The 20,959-nt window shown below is 44.5% G+C and overlaps 1 protein-coding gene and 1 long non-coding RNA gene across 3 annotated transcripts; one reads left to right on the top strand and one right to left on the bottom strand.

Moving 5' to 3' along the window:
• Window positions 1-1,336: 1,336 nt before the first annotated feature.
• On the bottom strand, window positions 1,337-9,399 carry LOC121104924. Of its 2 annotated transcripts, XR_005837272.1 has the most exons (4): window positions 8,439-9,399; window positions 5,820-5,897; window positions 5,265-5,454; window positions 1,337-1,766 (listed from the first exon to the last, which is right to left on the bottom strand). It is a non-coding gene; the product is annotated as an uncharacterized LOC121104924 (long non-coding RNA). The 2 variants fall into 2 exon arrangements; XR_005837271.1 differs by lacking the exon at window positions 1,337-1,766 and having other exon boundaries at window positions 3,988-5,454.
• Window positions 9,400-13,188: 3,789 nt separating this feature from the next.
• LOC103665900 (intercellular adhesion molecule 5) lies at window positions 13,189-19,250 on the top strand. Its single transcript, XM_008693934.1, has 7 exons — window positions 13,189-13,448; window positions 15,192-15,458; window positions 16,311-16,631; window positions 16,888-17,166; window positions 17,693-17,962; window positions 18,602-18,844; window positions 19,042-19,250. The coding sequence occupies exons 1-7, from the start codon at window positions 13,394-13,396 to the stop codon at window positions 19,248-19,250; spliced, it is 1,644 nt and encodes a 547-aa protein (XP_008692156.1). The 5' UTR covers window positions 13,189-13,393.
• The last annotated feature ends 1,709 nt before the right edge of the window (window positions 19,251-20,959 follow it).

The raw sequence follows: 20,959 nt of genomic DNA, 5'->3' as shown, positions 1-20,959 counted from the left end.
CCCCACGCGAGACCCGCCCCTAACAGGCACTGCCCCTAACCGCCAGCCCCAGAGCCACGCCCACACCCCTTGGGCCAGCCCTTGGCCGGAGGGGCGGGGACGAAAAGCTCCGCAGGAAGCGCTGTGCAAGGCGCGGGGTCAGAGGTTGAAGGTTACTTAGGGCTTCAACAGTGAATGGGTAGTTGCTGATCTCGCCCGGTTGTAGCCAACTCTTGGAGGGTCCCAGCTACGCTCCCTGAAAATAGTTTAAGTCTCCTTTCTACATTTTTCAGCACTGAAGACAACATAGAGTTGTCCCCTGAGGCAGAAGAGCCGCCAACTTCACTTTGTTTAAAAGCGCATCCTGGTGGCTCAGAGCTGCCAAGGGACATCGGCTGCCCCAGACCCGATCCAGCTGTGTGAAGGGCTGACTTGGCCAAGCGCCGAGTTCTTATCGCATATTTTCAAAGTGTCTCTGCCTCACTTTAAGGAAGCCTAGTACTTGACTCCACAGGAAATGATTCTAGGGGGAGGAATTTTGCATTATAAGAAAACTCCCTGCAGTAGGGAGTAAATAAGGTCTTTCTCCAGGATTTATACTACTTAATTGAAAAAAATTTTTCAATACCTTTTCAGAAACCACTGCCCTGCATCATAAGGTATTCAAAATAAAGTGCTTCAGCTGTGTCACAGAGCCTACATTGTGGTCATCCGGGGTTTTCTCCCCATCATATAGACCAGTGCTTAAACTTTAATAAGCATAAGAAACATCTGGGGCTCTTATTTAAAACGCAGATTATGATTCAGTAGGTCTGGGGTCTGGGGCAGGGCTCAAGTTTCTGCATTTCTTTTATTTATTTATTTATTTATTTATTTATTTATTTAAATAATTTGTTAACATATACTGTATTATTAGGTTCAGGGTAGAGTTTTGTGATTCATCAGTTGCATATAACACCCAGTGCTCATTATATCAAGTGCCTTCCCTAATGCCCATCACCCAGTTACCCCATCCCCCCACACCTCCCCTCCAGCAGCCCTCAGTTTGTTCCCTAGAGTTAGGAGTCTCTTATGGTTTGCCTCTCTCTGTTTCCATCTTATTTTTCATCTGTTTTGTTTCTTAAATTTCACATGAGTGAAATCATGTGGTATGTCTTTCTCTGACTTATTTCGCTTAGCATAATACACTCTAGTGCCATCCACATCGTTGGAAATGGCAAGATTTCATTCTTTTGATGGCTGAGTAATATTCCATTTGAGATCTATATATCTATTGATCTATATATAATTTCTTCTTTATCCATTCATCCCTCGATGGACATCTGGGCTCTTTCCATATTTTGGCAGTTGTGGACATAAACATTGGTGCATGTGCTCCTTCCAATCACTATTTTTGTATCCCTTTGGAAAAATACCTAGTAGTGCAATTGCTTCTAGAGCTCCAAAGCAATGCTGTTGCTACTCAGACAACAATTTTGAGTATCTAAGATTGATTTGCACTACATAATTTCTCTGCTTTGTTTTCATCTCTAACCAAGTCTTGCATCATAGCACCCCAGATGCTGTTTATAGTACAGTCCTCCAGCCCTTTTTAGAAATCAGTTCTGCTCACCTGTACTTCCTGGTATCCTTCCTCCAGTGATGAACCCTGCTCTGCTGCTGCTTTCTTGCCTCTTGGTCTTCACAGAGCTCACTCTCCTCTTTCTGCCTAAAAGTGGGTTACCTGCCAGTCTTGAGAGCCGGCCATTGGAATTGTTGCAGTCATTGAACCAGGGCCCCTTCCCACCCTGTAAAGTGGGTAAAAAATTCATGATAATGCATTAATGTCCATTTTAAGACTTTCAAGCTCCTAGAGCAACTTTAGAGTTCTAGAGGAAGTAGTAAGGGCAAATCCCCTGGGGAGCTATTTCAAAATATCCCTGCCAGCCACCCCCCTACACAACACACACACACACATACACACACACACACACACACACACAAATACAATGGCTTCCAGTGTTATATTTTAAGAATAAGCCTCCCAGTATTGTACACCTGAAACTAATATAACACTGTATATTAATTATACTAGAATTAAAATTTAAAAACATAACAGAAAAAGCCCCCCAGGTAATTCTGATACAACCTGCCTTGTAGAGAAACTTTCCTCTAGAAAACAGACAAGCTAATAAGTGTATTTTAAAAAAAGACAAAACAGTTAAATGTAATTCAGGTCCTCTTTATCCCTTGTTTAAATCCCTCCCCAGCTTCCCATTGCTCTTAGATTGAATGTCATACTCCCTCTCATGACATGTAAGTTTCTGCAGGACCTGACTCCTGCTTATCTCCTTGGGCTCATTTTAAAATTGCTGCCTTTGGTTCTCTAAGAGTCAGTCCAGAGGTTCTCCTGGCAATTTCTCAAACTGCTAAGCCCCTTCCAACCTCAGAGCCTCTCTACTTCCAGCTTTCTTAGCTTTTCCACCCTCTCCCTTGACTTTATTTCCCACCAAGTGATTATCACAATATATAATTGCTTGTTTATATGAACTGGTTTACTCTCTGATCTGGCTCCTTCACTAAAATACAAATTCTATTAAGGCAGGAACTCTTTCTCTTTTTATTTTTTTTAATTGGGGTGAGATTCACATAGTGTAAAATTAACCATTTTATTTATTTTTTTAAAAAGATTTTATTTATTTGACAGAGAGAGAGACAGCCAGTGAGAGAGGGAACACAAGCAGGGGGAGTGGGAGAGGAAGAAGCAGGCTCCCAGCGGAAGAGCCTGATGTGGGGCTCGATCCCAGAACGCCGGGATCACGCCCTGAGCCGAAGGCAGATGCTCAGCGACTGTGCCACCCAGGCGCCCCTAAAATTAACCATTTTAAAGCAAACAATTCATTGGCATTTAGTACATTCACAGTGTTGTACGACGACCACCTCTACCTAGTTCTAAAACATTTTCACCACTCCAAAAGAAAATTCCAGACCTGTTAAGCAGTTGCTTCTCATTCACCCCTTTTCCTACCCCCTGGTACCCACCAATCTTCATTCTGTCTCTCTGGGTTTACCTATTCTGATTATTTTGTATAAATGGAATCATATAACATGTAACTTCTGTGTCTGGCTTTTTTCAATTACCATGATGTTTTCAAGGTTTATGTGTATTGTTTCATGCACCACTACTTCGTTTCTTTTTATGACTGAATAATATTTCATTGTGTGTATATGCCATAATTTGCTTACCCATTTATCTGTTGATGGACATTTAGGTTGTTTTCGTCTCTTAGTTATTATAAGGAGTGCTGCTGTGAATGTGCGTGTATGTGTGTTTGTTTGAGTACCTGTTTTCAATTATTTAGGGTATATATTGTGTCACTCAATCATTGTCATAACCTACTCAATAAATGTGCTTAAATAAGTGAATGATCTTTAAGTGTAGTGAGAGAGAATTATAAATAAAATATCAATAATGAGTTAATTGCTATGATAAAATATCCTCAAGGTGTTAGGGGGGAAATAGAGCTATCTAAGGGATAGATTTTCTATACAGTAGGCAGAGAATAGCTAACACTTATTAAGTATTTACACACGTATTATCTCTTTCATCCCTCACAATGCAAATGAGGTAAATACTAATTTTACTTCTATTTTAGAAATCAAGACAAAGAGATTCAGTTACTTCCCCTGCTCTCACTGTGATAGTGCTAGGATTCAAACCTGGTTCTGAGCTGGTTCTGGAATCCACAATCCAGGCACTTAACTACAATATATGACTTCTTGTTCATTGCTGTTATTTCTCTGTTATTACCTCTGGTCTGTTATTACTTGCAAAGAACGCTTTCAAACTGAAAAGCAAGTTCTGTGGGGACTCAGAGAAAAGGAAGTTAATTGGCAGAACCTGATTAATTAGGAAGGTTTCCTAGAGGGGCACCTGGGTGGCTCAGTTGGTTGAGCCTCTGACTCTTGGTTTCTGCTCAGGTCACAATCTCAGAGTCATGGGATTGAGCTCTGCCGCACTGGGCTCCACACTCAGCAGGGAGTCTGCTTGAGATTCTCTCTGTCCCTCTGCCTCTGCCCCTCCCCGCCAAATAAAATAAATAAAATCTTTAAAAAAAATAAAGGTTTTCTGGAGCATTATGATTTGAAGGAGATACCACTGGTGGTCACCCAATAGGCAAATGGGATTTGATATATCACTAGGGGTGATTCAAGACCTTGTGAAAGAGAACACTGAGTTAATGCTCAAGAATCACAAGAGATGGGGGGAGGGGAGGCCATTCCCACTGCCACCCTCATAGGACCTAATGCTGTGGTCAATTACAGGACTTGCGGTCATGGAGGCAGCATTCCCATACCTTTATTCCCTTGACTTGGAATGTCTTTTTCTCTTCCTCTCTTCTTCCCTTGATATTTACTCTACTCACTGACCACTTTTCAGAATTTCATTCTGAAACATTCTATGGTCTCAGAAGAGGGACTTCCCTATAATCTCTGATGCTTTTGCATGTACAGACACTCAGAGACTTAATGAAACTAAAGTATTTAATTTATCAAAGTATTTAATAAACCTGAGCCAAAGGAACAATCCCAGTGTGGGCGCTATGCTTCCTCACCCAGCTGTTTGGTGGGCAAGATAGCTCCCAAAGAGTTCCTAGGAGAAAGGCCCAGGAGCAAGATGGCAGGCCAGCAAAGGATCACTCCTCAGTATGATGGCCCTCATGAGGTTGGAATTTAAGAAGCAATGTGGATAATCAGGTCATGGTGGGAAACATTTACCACAATGGCAGCACTGCTGAGGCAGTACCAGGAGCCTGTCCTAGGTAGAATCCCAAGCAGCTGACGCATCCACCTTCCACACAGATGTGGTGGTGAGGCAGGCCTGGGGCACTGTCCAGTCAGAGCAGAAGGGCTGGTCGGCCAACCAGCCGCTGCTATATTCACCATTTGAGAAGCACTTATTGAGCAGTTTCTATGTGCCAGTCCCTGACGTCTAGGAAAGATAAATGCAGAAACAGATAATTTCTCCATGTGACAAGGTACCGTGGGGAAACAGAGGAGGGGCCTTTAACGAAGGAAAGGGATTAGTGAAGACTTCCTGGAGGATGTTATGCAAAAAAAAGCTATGCATGAGTTAGGCAAGAAAACAGAATAAGGCTCAAAGGCATGAAACAGTACAGGGTGAAGAGATCAGAATCAATTCTGGAGGTTAAACTTAGCAGGTTAAACTTAAGAACAGTGTCTTCCAGTGGTGGGAGTAGAGGAATCAAGAGGTGAGTTTCAGGTCTACAGCCCAGGGGACATACCTGAAATCTCTGGAGCCAAGGTCTAGGGCATGATGCTACCAGTTGTTCTCTACCCATGCAAGTAGAGGGTTATAGCACATTCAGAGACCTGGATGGTACTGTGATCTGAGTCTTTGTCCTGGTCACTTCTCAGACCCTCTCAGAGGTGACCTCCTGGCTCCTGAATTTGGACTCAGATCCACCAGTGTAACTGAAAAACAGACCACTAAGACAGAGGACAGATAACACAAGGGTCTCCACCCAGTCCCTAAATATGCTTGCCCTCTGGGGTTCTATCTTTAGCTCTTTTCTGTATACATGACCTACCCAGACATACTCATCTATTCCCATCCCATCAATTACTGTCTACTTTCTGATGAGCCTAAATCTCTAACTCCAATTACCACCTCTCTCCTAAGGTTCAGATCCATATTTCCAATTCACTGCTGAATGGCTCCCATAGGTCATTGAAACCCATCTGTCCAAAATCAAGGTCTCATTGTCCTCCCTCCCAGTATCCTCTCCTGTATCTATCCTGATTTAGGGCATGAGGACATGGTGAAGGGCCAACCCTACCTTGCTGAAACATTTCAAACTGGTCTTGTAAGCAGATGAAAGCCAAAGATGGAGTGACCCAACCAGATGCCAGGACACCTGCAATCAAAGAGGTGAATAGAACAGAGAAAGCCTTGAGGACCTCCAGTGTGTGGTCTTGAAATCATCTTTCACTCCTCCAACTCTTGTTCCCCTTCAGTCTGTCTTCAAGTTCTGTTGGTTTTACCTCCTAAATCTTTTTTTGGATCTATCCTACCCACCATAGGTCAGGTCGTCAGCATCTCTTCCATAATCCACCCAACTAGTTTCTCTGCTAATAAGCCATCCTACCCCATCCTCCCTGGCAATTTTATCCCAAGGCAGCGAATCTGATCACATCTCTCCATTTTCATATATTTGTGTGCCCTCCATTCATTCAGCAGTGGGCTTTAAACCCACTGTGGTCCTTTGGGTTTCTCAGAGCTGTTGTGACGACTTCACAGTGAGAAGGGAGGGCAGCACTGAAAGATCCTCTCCCACCCTCCCCCATCTCTCATCCCTGCTTCAATAAGGAATTCTGCTTTTATTGTTTTATACATTAAGTGGCCTTGCAAGATTCTTTGATGGAAAGGTTTCCACAGCTCTAAAACTTTGAAAAGGCAAGGGCTTGCCCAAGAGTCTCTACCTAAACTTTTTAGCGTGGCATAATTGGCTCTTACTCTGTCTTCCTCCTACCTCTCTAGCTTTATTTTCCACCAACATCCCAACTGACTTCACCCTTCCCTGAAAACACCAAGCTCTTTCATGCTGCGATTCTTCTGCCTATGACATCCACTAGAATGTAAGCTCCTCCAAGGCTGGAGCTTTATTTGCTGCTGTGTCCCCACTACCTAGAACAATAGTTCTGGCACAAAGTTAAGTACTCAACTCATATTGATTAAAAGAGTTGTGTTTCTCCCCAGTTCTCTGCTAAGCAAGTGTCTGTTTATTCTTCAAGGCCAACTCAAATGTCACTCCCTCTGGAATCTTCCATGACTTTCTATCCCCACCCTCCAACTGCCATCATCAATTTGTTGTTTTCTGTTTTCCATAATACTCAGTCTAAATTTCTGTAAGAGTAATCATCATATTGTGCTGTAGCTTTTGTTTAGGGCTCTGTCTCTATTCACACATCCCTCCAGTGTGAACTCTAGGAGGACAAGGACAGTGCAGAAACAATGCCTGCTCAGGAAATAGCTCTGATAAAAGTTACCTCTGCTTCCCCACCCCAGAACTCTGTTCCAAGTCAGTCCTGATTAGGACTTAACCCATCAGGGCAGAAGGTTAAAATCAGCTTAGCTGTAACAGTTAACTTTGGCACCTAAATCTTTCTCAAGCTTTATGCTCTTGCTTTCTTAAACTTCATTGTTTTGTGACCTTCCACCTGGATTCTTGGATTTTTCTTTGTTTACTCCTTAGCCCAGATCTTATCCTCACCTTGACTCTGATGGGCTGGTCAAGGCTGATTCACTTAATACTAACTCCTGATTTTAACCCTTAATTTTCTGTTCTTCTAATTCTGGTGAAGACTGTACTGACCCTAACCAACCATGTAGCTTCTATAAACAATGTGTCTATGAGCCAGGCATTGACAGCCCCAGGAATAAAAAACTGGTAAGGGAGAAAAGAGTCTTGAGGGATCAAGGAAGCAGCAGATTTGGGGAGCCCAGAAACAAAGAAAAGTAGTCAAAAGGGAAATGCCACTTCAGAAGAGGACATCTCTCTAGCTGTGGTTTCCCCCACTTTTGTCAGGTTCAAACCTACTGCTTCTATAACCCATTCCCACAACCAGGACTACCTGGGCCAAAGCAATTATCCATTTGAAGGAATGTTTTCTGTACTTCCCCAGAAAAGTACCATTCATATAAAGAAATGGGACAACTGAAGCAAGACCACTTGCCAAAATTCAATTCACTATGGACCAACTTATAAAAGTACCATAACTTTTTAAGAACTATCTTTATATGATACACCTATTTTTATTAGATGGGATTATATTAAATGTTAATTTATAAATAAAATGTTAAAATTTAAGATTTTAATTGAAGAAATGAAAGTTAAGGATGATAATGCCACTGTGGAATTGGGGAAAGGACGATAAAAATGTAAGCATACAACAAAATAGAATACAACATTCAAAAGTACCTTATAAAAATAAGCAGCTGAAAAAAAAAATCCTGCTAAGTGTAAGTGCAGTGACTGTGGTTTCTAGAAAGGGATTATTACCCTGGTACAACTAGGGTACAGGAAAGGCAGCTGCCCTTCTTCGACAAGAAGCCGCTCACTCATCATCTCAAAGAAATGAGCCTTCATTCATAAATGGAGTTAATAGTAGTGCCTCCCTCAAAGGACTTACAGTAAATAAGACGGAATGCACGTAGTAATTGGTCCCGGGAAAACAAACTCCCAAATCCTCAACGTTCACTGCACCAAGGAACTCATCCTATGGCTCAAGGTCAGACAAGGACTGAGGGAGAGGGAAGGACACCGCAGGGTGCCCCTGAAAATGGCCCAATTTGGACGTGGGAGAGCATTCTTGAGAAATGAGCCTCTTAAGACGTTTGACATAAAAGCGGAGGAAAGGGGTCTCGGGTGGAGAGAAGCAACAGAGGATTTACTCACCCCCATTTTTATGGCTATTGATAGCTCCTGGGCCGGGGAGCAAGAGCGCAGGCATGTTTGGTAGTAAATGAGGAAGGGAATGTTCCTTCACTCAAGAGTATTATTTGTATGTGAAGAAACCGGGGGGGGGGGTGTACAAAAAGGTCTTTTCGGATACCGGCAAAAAGTTCCCTGGAGCCCATTTCCCAGGGAACCCAGGAAGAGCCCGCAGTGTCGCCAGCTAGATTCTTAACCGAGCGAGGCACCGAGCTCCAACTCCAAAGAAGCAGCACGGCCTGAGGCGGGAACGCAGCTGCGCGCGCAGCCCTTTCCCGCGCGCGGCGCCTCACGTGTTCAGGTCATACCACATGACGAAGAGGCACAGGGGCGCACAACCCTTTGTTTTTCTTATAGTGCCGTTATTTGCTACAACAACCCTTTGGTTTTCACTTTGTTTCACTGAGTAGCTATTATCTTGAGTCAAACATGCGCTCTCTACCAAGAAGGTACAGGCTTCTCTATCCCTATCTTCCCCGCAAACTCCTCCTGTGGTTTTAGCTTCCTGGCCCGCCCCACTTGTCTCGGCCAACCCTTGCCAAGCTTCTCCGTAGACGTCACGAGTTTCTAGGCAGATCAGGAAATCCTCCCGCCAGGCACTCCCTCGCGCGCCCCCTTCTGGCTGTGCCTGCCAAACGGTCTGAGCGCGTGGCGGGTTTCCGAGAGCCGCGCGGGCGAGGTAGCGGAAACAGCGAGGCGGTCGAGCCATCCGAGGAGTGACCGGAGCATTGAGAGGCGGACCTCAGTAAGGATTTAGGTCTTGCTTTGTGTGCTTCGGTTCCTGCCGGTGTCTCCTCCGGCTTTTCTGTCAAGTCTGCGGAGATCTGACCTCGTGTGGCGGGCTTCGCCTTCTCACACGGTAGCGGGCCGGAAACCGCCGAGGAGCACTCGCTTAAGTATTTTTTTTCCCCACGTCTTTAATGTTTAAATATCATCTTCCTTTAAAGGCCTTCCGGGCCTGTCGGGCTGAGAGCGTGAGAGCCACACTGTGTGCACGTGAGACAGGAGGCTCCTTCCGAGCAGGAGAGGGCCTCGCGCGCAGGGCTCCGGCCCTCGCTTCAATACTCGTAACCACTGTATCCGCTTGGTCCTTCCGTCCCTTGCAGCTGGCGATGCCGCTGCCCTCCCGGGGCTAACGGCCCGGCGGCGGACGTAGACTAGCAGGCCTGAGAGAGGAGTGAGAGAGGCCCAAGGTGGGGCGGCCTGCGGGACGAAAAAGCCGGAGCGCGGGCTGCGGCCTGGGCACCGAGGGTAGGAAGCAGGGTGATGGTGTTAGGCCCCCCTCGCGAAGGCATCCTGAACTGGGGGGGGGGGGGAGCGGGTGTCCCTAGAGCAGGAAGCGAATTCCAGGGAATTCAAGAGAAAAGACAGCGCAGAGGATGGGGTGGGACTCACGTCTGCATAAGATACTGCAAGAAAGGCTGCAAGAGCCCCAGACTTGGACTGGAAGTCCAGGTTGGCTACAGCGCCAGAGCAATCCCAGCAGATCAGTGTTTGTGGCCCTCCCCTCAGGGGCCTGCGCTCTCCCTGCAACCCTTTTGTGGCTGGATTATAGGTCTAGGATTTCAGACACTTTAAACCTTGAATTTTGGGATATTATCTACAAAAGCAAGTAAGCCAAAGGAATTTTTAAGAAGTTTAAAAAATCACTTCCCCTTAGGGATGCCGCTTTCTTTCTTAAGAAAACCAACGAATGTAAAACTGCACGTTTCAGTACCTGATCATGACTGCCACATGAAAACAAGGATGAAATGGTAGAGCTGTGGGGATAGTTGGGGGGGGAGGGGCACCTGGGCCCTTGAAACAACACAGAACACAATACGGTCAGTGTAGGAATATTAAAACAAAAGAATCGGCTCCCCTCACCCACCCGCCCTATTTTCTTATATCTACGTGGCATATGCTAGTGGCAACCACAAGGGAAAACCAATTAGCTTGGCTTGTATACATCAAAGATGGGAAGTCTTTTTAGCTAAGGCTCTAGGAGCACAATATACTCGGTGAGATTCATTCACAGCAAGATTAGGCTTGCAGAAAAAGGTAACATCAGCAAGCAAAGGAGAGATGACTAGAAGGAGCTCTTAGATTAACCTCTATGCAGAATTATGCATAATTGTTTGTTGCACTGTGATCCCATCAAAGCACAGATAATCCAGATTCACTGAATAGAAAAAAGCAGTGAAATAGTAAGCATTGCCCTGTAGTCGGGATGCCTGGGTTTGAATCCTGGCTTTACCTCTGAATTAGGTGTGTGACTTGGGGTAAGTTAGTTTACCTCTCTTAGCCTCCATCTCTTCATCTATGAAACTGGCAATAATCATAGGATTGCTATGAGATAACTAAAGTAAACCACTCAGCATAGTGCCTAGAACATAGTATATGGTTACTAATGTTAAAAACTATCAGACAAGATGTGATTGAGAAAGAGTCATCGAAGTGAGATACAGATCAGTAGTGAGTGCCTACCTGGAGTGGGTGTTAGGAAGAGAGCACTTTACCTCAAGAAATTCAGGAGTAAATGGGAATTCTACAGTGTCCAAGTTAACGTGACTGGTATTTTTAAAAAATTATAGCTGAATGAATGTTATATATGCCCTTCAAATAGTGGGAATGCAATTTTTCTCCACCCTTTCCATGCCACTTTCAAAATACTAGATATGAATAATTGGTATTTTTTAAATATGTGAAAAAATACTTAGAACGTTATTTTTATTGATCTGTAAGATACACTTTAAGTAAAACCAGTATGTGTACTATGTAAACACAACCTCTAGCCTCTATTTCCAACCACAGTGAGACCCCCTGAACATCTTCTGTACAGAAATTTTGCAGCCACCACTGCCTTCAGGTCCCCTCATGTCTCCCTTGGATTACTGCAGTAGCCTTCTACCAGATCTCATGGCCATCAGTCTTCTCTTCTTTTTTCCACACACTGCCAGTGTCGTCCTCTTGAAAAACAAAGCGGATCATCTCACCCCCCCCATGCTTTAACAGCTCTGTAAATTCCTACTTGCCTACTCAATTGTATCCCTACTTCTCTAACTTTATCCCACAATTCTTTTCCTGTAAGCTACCCTCTACCCATACTGAACTTCTTGAATTTTCTCAAGTAAGTCTGGCCTGACCTCTTCTCCATATCATTTCATTCCTTAGTAAACTTCCAGTCATAATAGAAAACCCAGTTCAAAGGAGGTGTCTCTGAGAAACCTTCTCAACTCCTTCAGACAGAAGTAATGATTTCCTCCCCAACGCTCCCTGATCAATTTGTTTATCATTATTGGCAGCATCACCAGCTTATTGAAATCTTAGCAGAAATTGGGCTAACCACTTGGCTTGAATTAAGTCATTTAATTCTCACTTTATCCCCCCCCACATTTTTATAGTAACACTTGACATAATATTGTTGTTATTATTTATATTTGTCTTTCCTAGTAACTTCCAGGAATTCCTATTGTCAGTGGATAAATCTTGGTAACTTCACCTCACTAAAAGCCTGGAATGCAATAGATGCTCAATAATTGTTTGCTGAAATAATGTATGAATATAACCAATTCCACTGAGGGATTTTATACTTTTTCAAACAGAGCTGTCATTACTTAAAACTCTTAAAACTTCAGAGTCTGGGGTAACTTTAGAATATCTTCAATGATAGGAGATCCTCCTTGGAAAGAGACTCAGAGCTAAGTCTGGTGAATAAGGTGTCTGAGTCATATAATTTTTGCTCAAAGAATAATAAAATAGCTTAAGAAGGAGACTGATATTTCTTGTGTAGCTTAAAAGCCAGTTCTAAATCACTTCCAAAAAAAGTTTTGAATAATGGTGTCATTACTGGAATAAATGTATGGCTTTCCCAAAGTATTTGAAGAGTAACATTCACTTGGGATTATAAATTTTGATATGCCTATTATCTTATGCATGTATAAACAAGACACCCCCCCAAGAAAACAACCTCTCTCAGACCAGGATATAAGTAAAGGTACACCTGTGTAAAACCCAATGCATGAAAATTCAAATACATAAGTAGAGGGTAACCGTTCATTTAATGGAATACCCATAACATGCTAAGCACTGTGCTAGGTGCTGGAGATGCAAGATAAATAAATTATAGTCTCTTGTCCTCAGGGCATTCCTAGCATAGTAATAATTTCATCATTGAAAATAATTCACTAAAGCGAATTGATCTTGATATACATAGCTTCAGAAATCATATTTGGCATAAAGTGAGGTACAATATGTAGTAAGTAAGGATTGTGAAGTGGGACAGGATTAGTCAAGGAACTTTCTTAGAAGAAATTAGCTTGAATTGGGTTTTGAAAGAAAACAACCTGGTATGGATTGGTGGAGAAAAGAGAAGTAAACACTTTACATTTAGCCAAAGTAATAATCCAAAGGTTGCTTGGTGGACATGGAGGCAGATGAGAAAGAGACAGGTTATCTTGAGGGTTATTTCATAGAGGTCATGAGGAGAGAGCCGTGATGAAACATTTCTCCCTTACATCAGAGAACGGGACTCCAGTGACCATGTTTTCTAGATTCAGGGTCACTTTCCATTGGATAGTGCTAGATATATATTGGCTGATCTCATTTCTCTAAACTTCATTCTTTATGTTTTCATGCTAACAGCCTTCTATTGACTCAAATAGATGGAGGCAAATACGTAAACAGATAAATGCATATAAGCTTATACAGGAGTCTTACTTAATCTAATATCCTCTATTTTCCTATGTCCTTTTAGTACACCTGCACCACACCATTGTTACTCTTGCTGTAATTTCTCCACACTATGCAAGGTTTTAGGAAAGGGGCTGACCTTTAACAATATCCAAGAAATAATTTTCTATATCCTTTTTCTTTTCTTTGGTCATTTTCTCCAGCATTGTTTTCTTCTTTCTCTCCAGCTTTTGGCCCTTCTCACAAGGATGGAAATGCTACTCTTTCACGTCTGGGCCCTCCTAGCCTTGATCCCTTTCCCAGGTGAGGCTATTTGGGTCAGTTTCTTTAGTCAGTATAGACGGCTGGCCAATGAGAAAGAGGATAAGAAGTACTGAGTGCGGGGGGGGGGGGGGGGGGGGTCTGCCTTCAGCTCAGGGCGTGATCCTGGAGTCCTGTGATCGAGCCCCACATCGGACTCCTCCGCTGGGAGCCTGCTTCTTCCTCTCCCACTCCCCCTGCCTGTGTTCCCTCTCTCGCTGGCTGTCTCTCTGTCAAATAAATAAATAAAATGTTAAAAAAAAAAAAAAAAAAAAAAAGAAGAAGAAGAAAGTACTGAGTGTGGCAAAAATCAAGTATTCACTTGTCTGGACCATAGGAGAGATTCCTATTTTGGGATCCTTAGGACACAGAATCTGTAGGTGTCTCTGGCTTATAATTGGGGAACCTGAATTGAGGGACAGGATAATAGAGAGAACTCTCCTTAAGAAATATGCCTTCTCTCCTTGGCTTCCTGCTGCCTCCTGTCCTATTTTTCCACTCTTGAAAATATTTTTACTTCATTGTTGCCACCTTTTGTGTCATGAAAAGCTACAATAGGGTCTTGATAGGAGAGGGCCCATAGCTCAGTTATGAGGAGCGAGTTCTCTGGATGGGAAGAAAGGAACTGGAGCCTTAGTGGGTAACACTGCTACGTGAGCTGTGTATTCCTAGAAGGGACTGGTATTTGGGAGACGAAGCAGATGGTGGACACAGAGTAGCTAAAGGGGACCTGCAGTGAAGCTTTCAGGAGACTGCCTCTCACCTATGTCAGGCTTCGAAAATCTACCTGATGTCTCTCTCATTGCGCCTGAGATTTCCCTAACACACTAAATTCTTAAGCATCCAAAATGTCTGTTGCCTTAGTACCACAGCAAAAAGGAATAGTCTCATTTTGAGAAGAGATGGAAAGTTCCATGGGAAATGAATGACCCTAGGGGTCACCTTTAGGCTAGTGGTTCTCCTGATTCAGTGTGCATATGGGTTATCGGGAATGCTTGTTCTGTTTACTTGCGTTACTTCCAGGTCCCACTTTCACAAGTTCTTAATCATTCAGTCTGAGGTGGAGCTAGAATCTGCAGTTTTACAAGCATCCCAGGTGATTCTGGTGAAGGCAGTCCTTAGACCATAAGTTCAAAGAAACACTGCTTTGAGATATAAGTAACAAAGCTCTTTTCTCCAGGGCCTGATAACCCCATGAGAGCTCTTCAGCAGCCAATCCTGGGAGCTTCCAAGACATATGGAAGCTCAGGAAGAGAATGATTTCCTGGGCGTGAGTTTTAAGAACTCCATAGTTTCCAAGGGGACACTAATGGAGAAAACAAGATCCCTAGGAGGATGATGAGTGGAGGGAAAGGTGGTGGAGTCAGGGTTCCAACTTGTTCATTAAGGGTCTTTTTCTTGTCCGGTTCCTTATAAATTTTTCTTCAGGGTAGGTTTCCTATTTATTTATCTTTTTAAAAGATTTTATTTATTTGTTTGACAGAGAAAGAGAGTGAGAGAGGGAACACAAGCTGGGGGAGTGGGAGCAGGAGAAGCAGGCTTCCTGCTGAGCGGGAAGCCTGATGTGGGGCTCGATCCCAGGACCCTGGGATCATGACCTGAGCCGAAGGCAGATGCTTAACAACTGAGCCACCCAGGCACCCCAGGGTTTCCTATTTCTAACCAACAAATAGAATTGGCTTTGTATTTTATTTGGGTCATGTAGTCCTCACCAAAGTCTTTGGCCTATGTGGTTGATCATTTCAGGGGCGACTGAAGAGATATTTGAGGTTTCTGTTTGGCCAGATCAGGCCCTGGTAAAGCTTGGACAGTCCCTAACGGTCAACTGCAGCACTACCTGTCCAGACCCCGGACCCAGTGGAATTGAGACTTTCTTAAAGAAAACCCAGGTGGACAGAGGACCTCAGTGGAAGGAGTTTCTCCTGGAGGATGTCACAGAGAATTCTATTCTGCAGTGCTTCTTCTCTTGTGCAGGGATCCAGAAGGACACAAGCCTTGACATCACTGTGTATCGTGAGTAGGGCTGAGGAGGAAGAGAAGAGTGGGAGAACAGGACTAGGTCTTATTTAGGGAAAAATTAGGGATTTCTTTTAGGGGAGAGAATTAGGGACCTTCATAGAGATTTCTGTTATACTGTAGGAATTCTAGGGCCAACTACTTCTGTTTCCCTCTGGTGTAGGATTTTAAATTAGGAGCAGACCATAGAGGGCATCCAGACATTGTGCTCGAGTGTATGTTCAGGTTCAGGAGGATATACCAATAATGCTACCTTATAAATGATCGAAAAAGTATACAATTAGTACTAAATTATTTGACACACATTCTTAGAATAAATAGGGACTGGAGAAGGGAGGGGCTTTGTGGGCTGGGGTAGTTGGAGAAGTCTCCGCGGAAAAGGAGGCTCCTGAGCTTCACTCCTGCATAACGGTAAGGAGTCGAAGTGATGGGGATGGGTGAGGAGGGCCTCCAGGTGGGCAAACAGCACTGGCAAAGACACGGCCATAAGAATAAGTGCGATCTCTGGGGTAAAAGCTTGGCGGACTAGGGTGTAGTTTTTGTGTGACACTAAGGAGCTCCTCAGAGGCTGCTCAGGCCCCTGCAGCACCTCTGCTTAAGAGGCAGAAGCTCTCCAGAATGGCAGCAACAGTCAACACGAGGGACTTCCCCTCCACAGTCCAATTTCTTGGCTATGACTTCAGCCACCTTTGATGGGCAGAAGAGTCAGAAGACGGCCTCGTTCCCTGTAGGGCGGGGTTGGCAAAAAGCGGACACTGTTGGGGTAACAGGCTGCCTGTCCTGTATCATTTCATTTCTGTCTGGAGACGTGAGTAGCTCTCTTATCAAGCCCACCTTTTTGTCTTAAAGAGCCACCAGAGCAGGTGATCCTGGAGCTGCAGCCTGCATGGGTAGCCATGGATGAAGCCTTTACAGTGAAGTGCCATGTGCCCAGTGTGGCACCCCTGGAGAACCTCACCCTTACCCTTCTCCAGGGTAACCAGGAACTACACAGAAAGAACTTTATGAGCTTGGCTGTGGCCTCCCAAAGAGCTGAGGTCACCATCCATGTCAAAGCCCAAAGGGAAGATGACAGGTGTAATTTCTCATGCCGTGCAGAACTGGACTTGAGTTCACATGGTGGAGGGCTCTTTCACAGTAGTTCAGCCACCAAGGTACTCCGGATCTTTGGTGAGTCAGAGCCCAGCTGTGGAAGGATCCTGAGGCTCATTTTCCTTGTCTTACCTGGGCCTTTGGGATTAAGTTCCCACAAAGTTTAAAATGAGGGTGTGAGGGTAATTGAGCTTTACCTCTACTTGGGCCTTAAACTTACCCCGGGGGACAGAGCACTTTTAGCTGCACTCCCTTCCTACACTGTGGAGTCCTACATAGCAAATGATTTATCATGGCTTTTCTCCTTTCTTTCCTTTTCTTCATTTCTTGGCAGAATTCTCTCAGAGCCCCCAAATCTGGGTCTCCCCACTTTTGGAGATTGGGATGGCAGAGGCTGTGAGCTGTGAGTTGTCTAGGGTGTTCCCAGCCAGAGAGGTCATGTTCCACATGTTCCTGGGAGACCAGGAGCTGAGCCCCTTTGTCTCCTGGAAAGGAGACACAGCATGGGCCAACGCCACCGTTCGGGCCATGGAGACTGGTGATCAGGAGCTGTCTTGCCTTGTATCTCTGGGTCCAATGGAACAGAAAAGAAGAGAGCCAGTGCACGTCTATAGTAAGTAACCTGCCTCTTCCCTTCTTCACGGGGGTTCTCTGCCACTGAATCTTCCACAATAAAGTCTTGATGATTTGACAGTAAATATCCCTCCTAACCTTTCCTAGGTATACTCGAGTGAGTTTTCTCTGATGAGTGCAGAGAGGCTGCAGACACACACTGAGATAGTAGTTCTACTCAGCCTTCACCCTGTTTCCCTAGGCCATTCTGCTTACAGAGTGATTGTGGGTACTTCAGCTAGTTTCTAGAGCAACTTTTTGAGGTAAAGAGGCAAAATCTGTAAGATGAAAAGCCATCTTGCTGTCCTTGCCACAGAGGCATAGCCAAATGTATGCACATTGCATTTGTTGTAAGAGCTCTCAAATCCCCAAATCTCACTGCTCCTGCCATTCAGCACAGAGGCAGGAGGCCACCTAGAGTCTTTCCCATCTTGTCTGTCTAGACACCACACCTTCAGCAGCAAGAGTACAGAAGTGGCTGTGAGTTTTGAGGAATATGTTTGGTTCTGTTTTTCCTTTTCTTATAGGCTTCCCTCCACCAATTCTGGAGATAGAAGAATTATACCCATTGGCAGGGACAGACATTAATGTGACCTGTTCAGGGCACGTATTAACATCACCCAGCCCTACTCTTCGGCTAAAGGGAGCCCCAGACCTCCCTGCCCCTGGGGAGGCTGCCTGGCTTTTACTTACCACCAGGGAGGAAGATAATGGCCGAAATTTCTCCTGTGAGGCCTCTCTGGAGGTTCAAGGTCAACGGCTGATCAAAACCACTGCAATGCAGCTCCATGTCTTATGTGAGTAGAAGCCTGGTCTTTCTGGTCAAAAGGAGGATTATTATTCGTCTCTCATTTCCAGAGGTCTTGGCCAGCAACTTCATTATTAGAGTTACTACATTTTTCTCATTAAAATAAAAAAAGAATCAAAGGAGGAAATAAAATTAAAGCTCCCCAAGCTTACCTTAGCCCCAGGAAAGTGAGCTGGGAGAAACGTGAAAGGGAACTGGGAATGGAAAACAGAATACAAGGTGATCAGGTGGTATTAACTGAGGGTTGATGGCTGAGGACACAGGAAGTGATAGTTGGGAGTTTATGCTGAGGAGGGAAATTTCCACATAAAAATCTGTATTTTATCTCTGGGGTCACCCCTACCCATCTCCTCACTCACTGAGAAGCAAAGATGGGAAGCAGGGATGCCACTATTGATAGGACAGCCCGGATCATTTAGTCTGAATCCATTAGAATGCCTTTGCTGCATCTCAGACTCCATGCCCCTAGGGAAGGGAAGACAAGAGTGGTCCAAAGCAGGGAATAGTGTCCTTCCTCGGGTCGAAGGGACACAGTAGTTGGATTAGGGGAAGAGGGGAAGCTGAGCATCTCGGTGAGGAAGGAATGTGGCACACTGAGCTCAGTTCCCTGGGGGACTGTCTTTTCCAGACAAGCCTCGGTTAGAGGAATCTGATTGCCCTGGCAACCAGACGTGGGTGAAAGGGACAGAGCAGATGCTTGCGTGTGTCCCAAAGGGAAACCCAACTCCAACCTTGGTGTGTACCTGGAATGGAATGATCTTCAACCTTGACCTGCCACAGAAGGCAACCCAGAACCACACGGGAACCTACTGCTGCACAGCCACTAACCAACTGGGCTCTGTCAGCAAAGACATTGCTGTCATTGTTCAAGGTGACCATGGCTCCCCTGCTGCCAGGCCCAGCATGGAAATCCCCCAGGGGTTTGAGATTCTTATCCAAACCTGGAAAGAAGAAAAATTCCAGTGGGCGGAGGGAGGGTGAGGCAGAGGTGGGTGTGGTCGGCTGGGGGAGGCGGGGATTCTCTTTGCCCTATAACCCTCCTCAACTCTGTCTTCTGTGCTTGGGCAGGACTGGATGAAGGAATCAGCTCCATCATCTTCATCATCATTATTGTCGCCCTTGGAGTGGGTGTAATCACCATAGCACTGTATCTGAACTACCGGCCTTGCAGAATACAGAGGCGGAAATTGCCCTATAGGCAGAAAGAGAAGAACAAAGAGGAGGAAAGCCAGTTTGCTGTTCAGCGAGCAGAAAAGTGCAATGCACATAATTGTTAAGTGGAAACAGCTATTTGGTTGAAGGCAACCTCTACTACTGGGGTTTCCTAAGGGAGGAAAGGGGGGGAGGAGAAAGGAGGAGACATTACCCTTTGTGTTCTGTAGTCCCACAAAACAGGTGTTTCAGACCCCCATGTTCTTGTACCTCATCCATCCGCAAGCTCAGTTCCTCTGAGGTCATTCTGGTCACTAGGAATGTCACTCTCAGTGTCCAGCTAATGAGAGGGCCTCTTGCTCCTTACTGTGTGCTTAATCAGTCCACTCGCTCTTAGACTCAAAAAAGAAGATCCTTACCTTTGCTCCCAAACATCGAACCAAAGAGATAGGCAGAAATATCTCAGAAATGCAACTCATTTCTCTTGGTTTCCTCATGACTAGGTGGGAACCAGTTTCTTAGTCTGCAGACAGGACTTCAAAAGGAGTGAATACCAAAGAGATAGGAATCAGAAGCTTATTCCTGCCTACACATTCCCCTGCTCCCCTAACCTGGGGTTCTGGAGTGCTGGCTCCCAGAGCTGAATTTGGGTAACACCATTAAGGGTCAGTGGGTGGTTAGGCTTCAACTCACTAACCATCCACTGTGTGCCTTGGAGGAGCGTAAAAGTCATAAATTCCACATTGGGTCAGACCAGCAGCTTACCTACCCCCATGTTCTGTCCCTGAAGTAGAAATTAGAGTTCTTGCATTAAATTGGCCTCATAGGCTATGGGCTTCAAACATCTCTGAATCCTTTTCATAATCCACTATAAAGTAATCATCTGTGAGTTCACATTTGACATATTAATTTTTTAATCTATACAGGCTCTTAGGATAGAGTTCCAGTGTTTATTCTCCCTTTCTATAAAGAAGTATATATTTTCATATGTCTGCAAACTATTTCCTTTAAGCTTCAGAACAACTCCTCCTGTGACAATGTTTACCATATGATCTTATGATTCAGCTTCCTTCTGTGTTCTTTGGAAAATATATATTCACCCGTACAGAAGACATGAGGAATCATAAAACCAGATCTTTTCTCCCAAATCAGTCATGTATGGGTCACTGAAATGTTGTATATGATAAAAAATAAAAGTGATTTCATGATATCTGAAAGTATTTCTCTTCTGTGTCATTTTGGAAAACTTAAGCCACATGGTTGCATTCTGAGTACAGTTTCTAAGAAAAGAATGTTAAGTCGGTAGCACGAACAACTAGCCCAGGGCAGGTGGTGCATTAGCTCAGGGCAGCAGCCTGTGTGACCTGCCCTTAAGACTAAAGTTGAGACCTCCAGACCGAGGTCTGCAGCCCTCCAAATTGTAGACTCTATGAGAAAGAATACAGCATGAGGCATCAAAGGGAAAAAAGTTCATTCTTCCCAGACCTTACCTGAGTCTGGGTTATGGATTAGGTATAAAAATAACCCTCTGATTTCAACACATACAAGGCAGTGGGGATACAATGGTGAACCAAACAGTGTCCCTGCCTTCTACAAGCTTCTAGTCAATGAGGGAACGAGAGCAAGTCAAGAGGAAATCAATTGCACCTTAACTCCCATAAGGGAAAGCACAGGTCCTTACGAAAACTCCTAACTCAGGATCATGGGAAGGCTCCTGGGAGGAGATTGGAAATACCTTGTTTGATTTTTAAACAGCATCACCCCTGCCTCCCATCAAATGACTTCAGCCTCAATTTTCCCACAGTAGCCATTGCTCTCTCATCATGTGAGAAAT

The sequence above is a fragment of the Ursus maritimus genome, unplaced genomic scaffold (assembly GCF_017311325.1).
Source record: "Ursus maritimus isolate PB19 unplaced genomic scaffold, ASM1731132v1 scaffold_24, whole genome shotgun sequence".
In the NCBI taxonomy this organism is placed as follows: domain Eukaryota; kingdom Metazoa; phylum Chordata; class Mammalia; order Carnivora; family Ursidae; genus Ursus; species Ursus maritimus.
The sequence above is the reverse complement of the archived record's forward strand: the minus strand, read 5'-3'. Positions and strand labels throughout refer to the sequence as shown.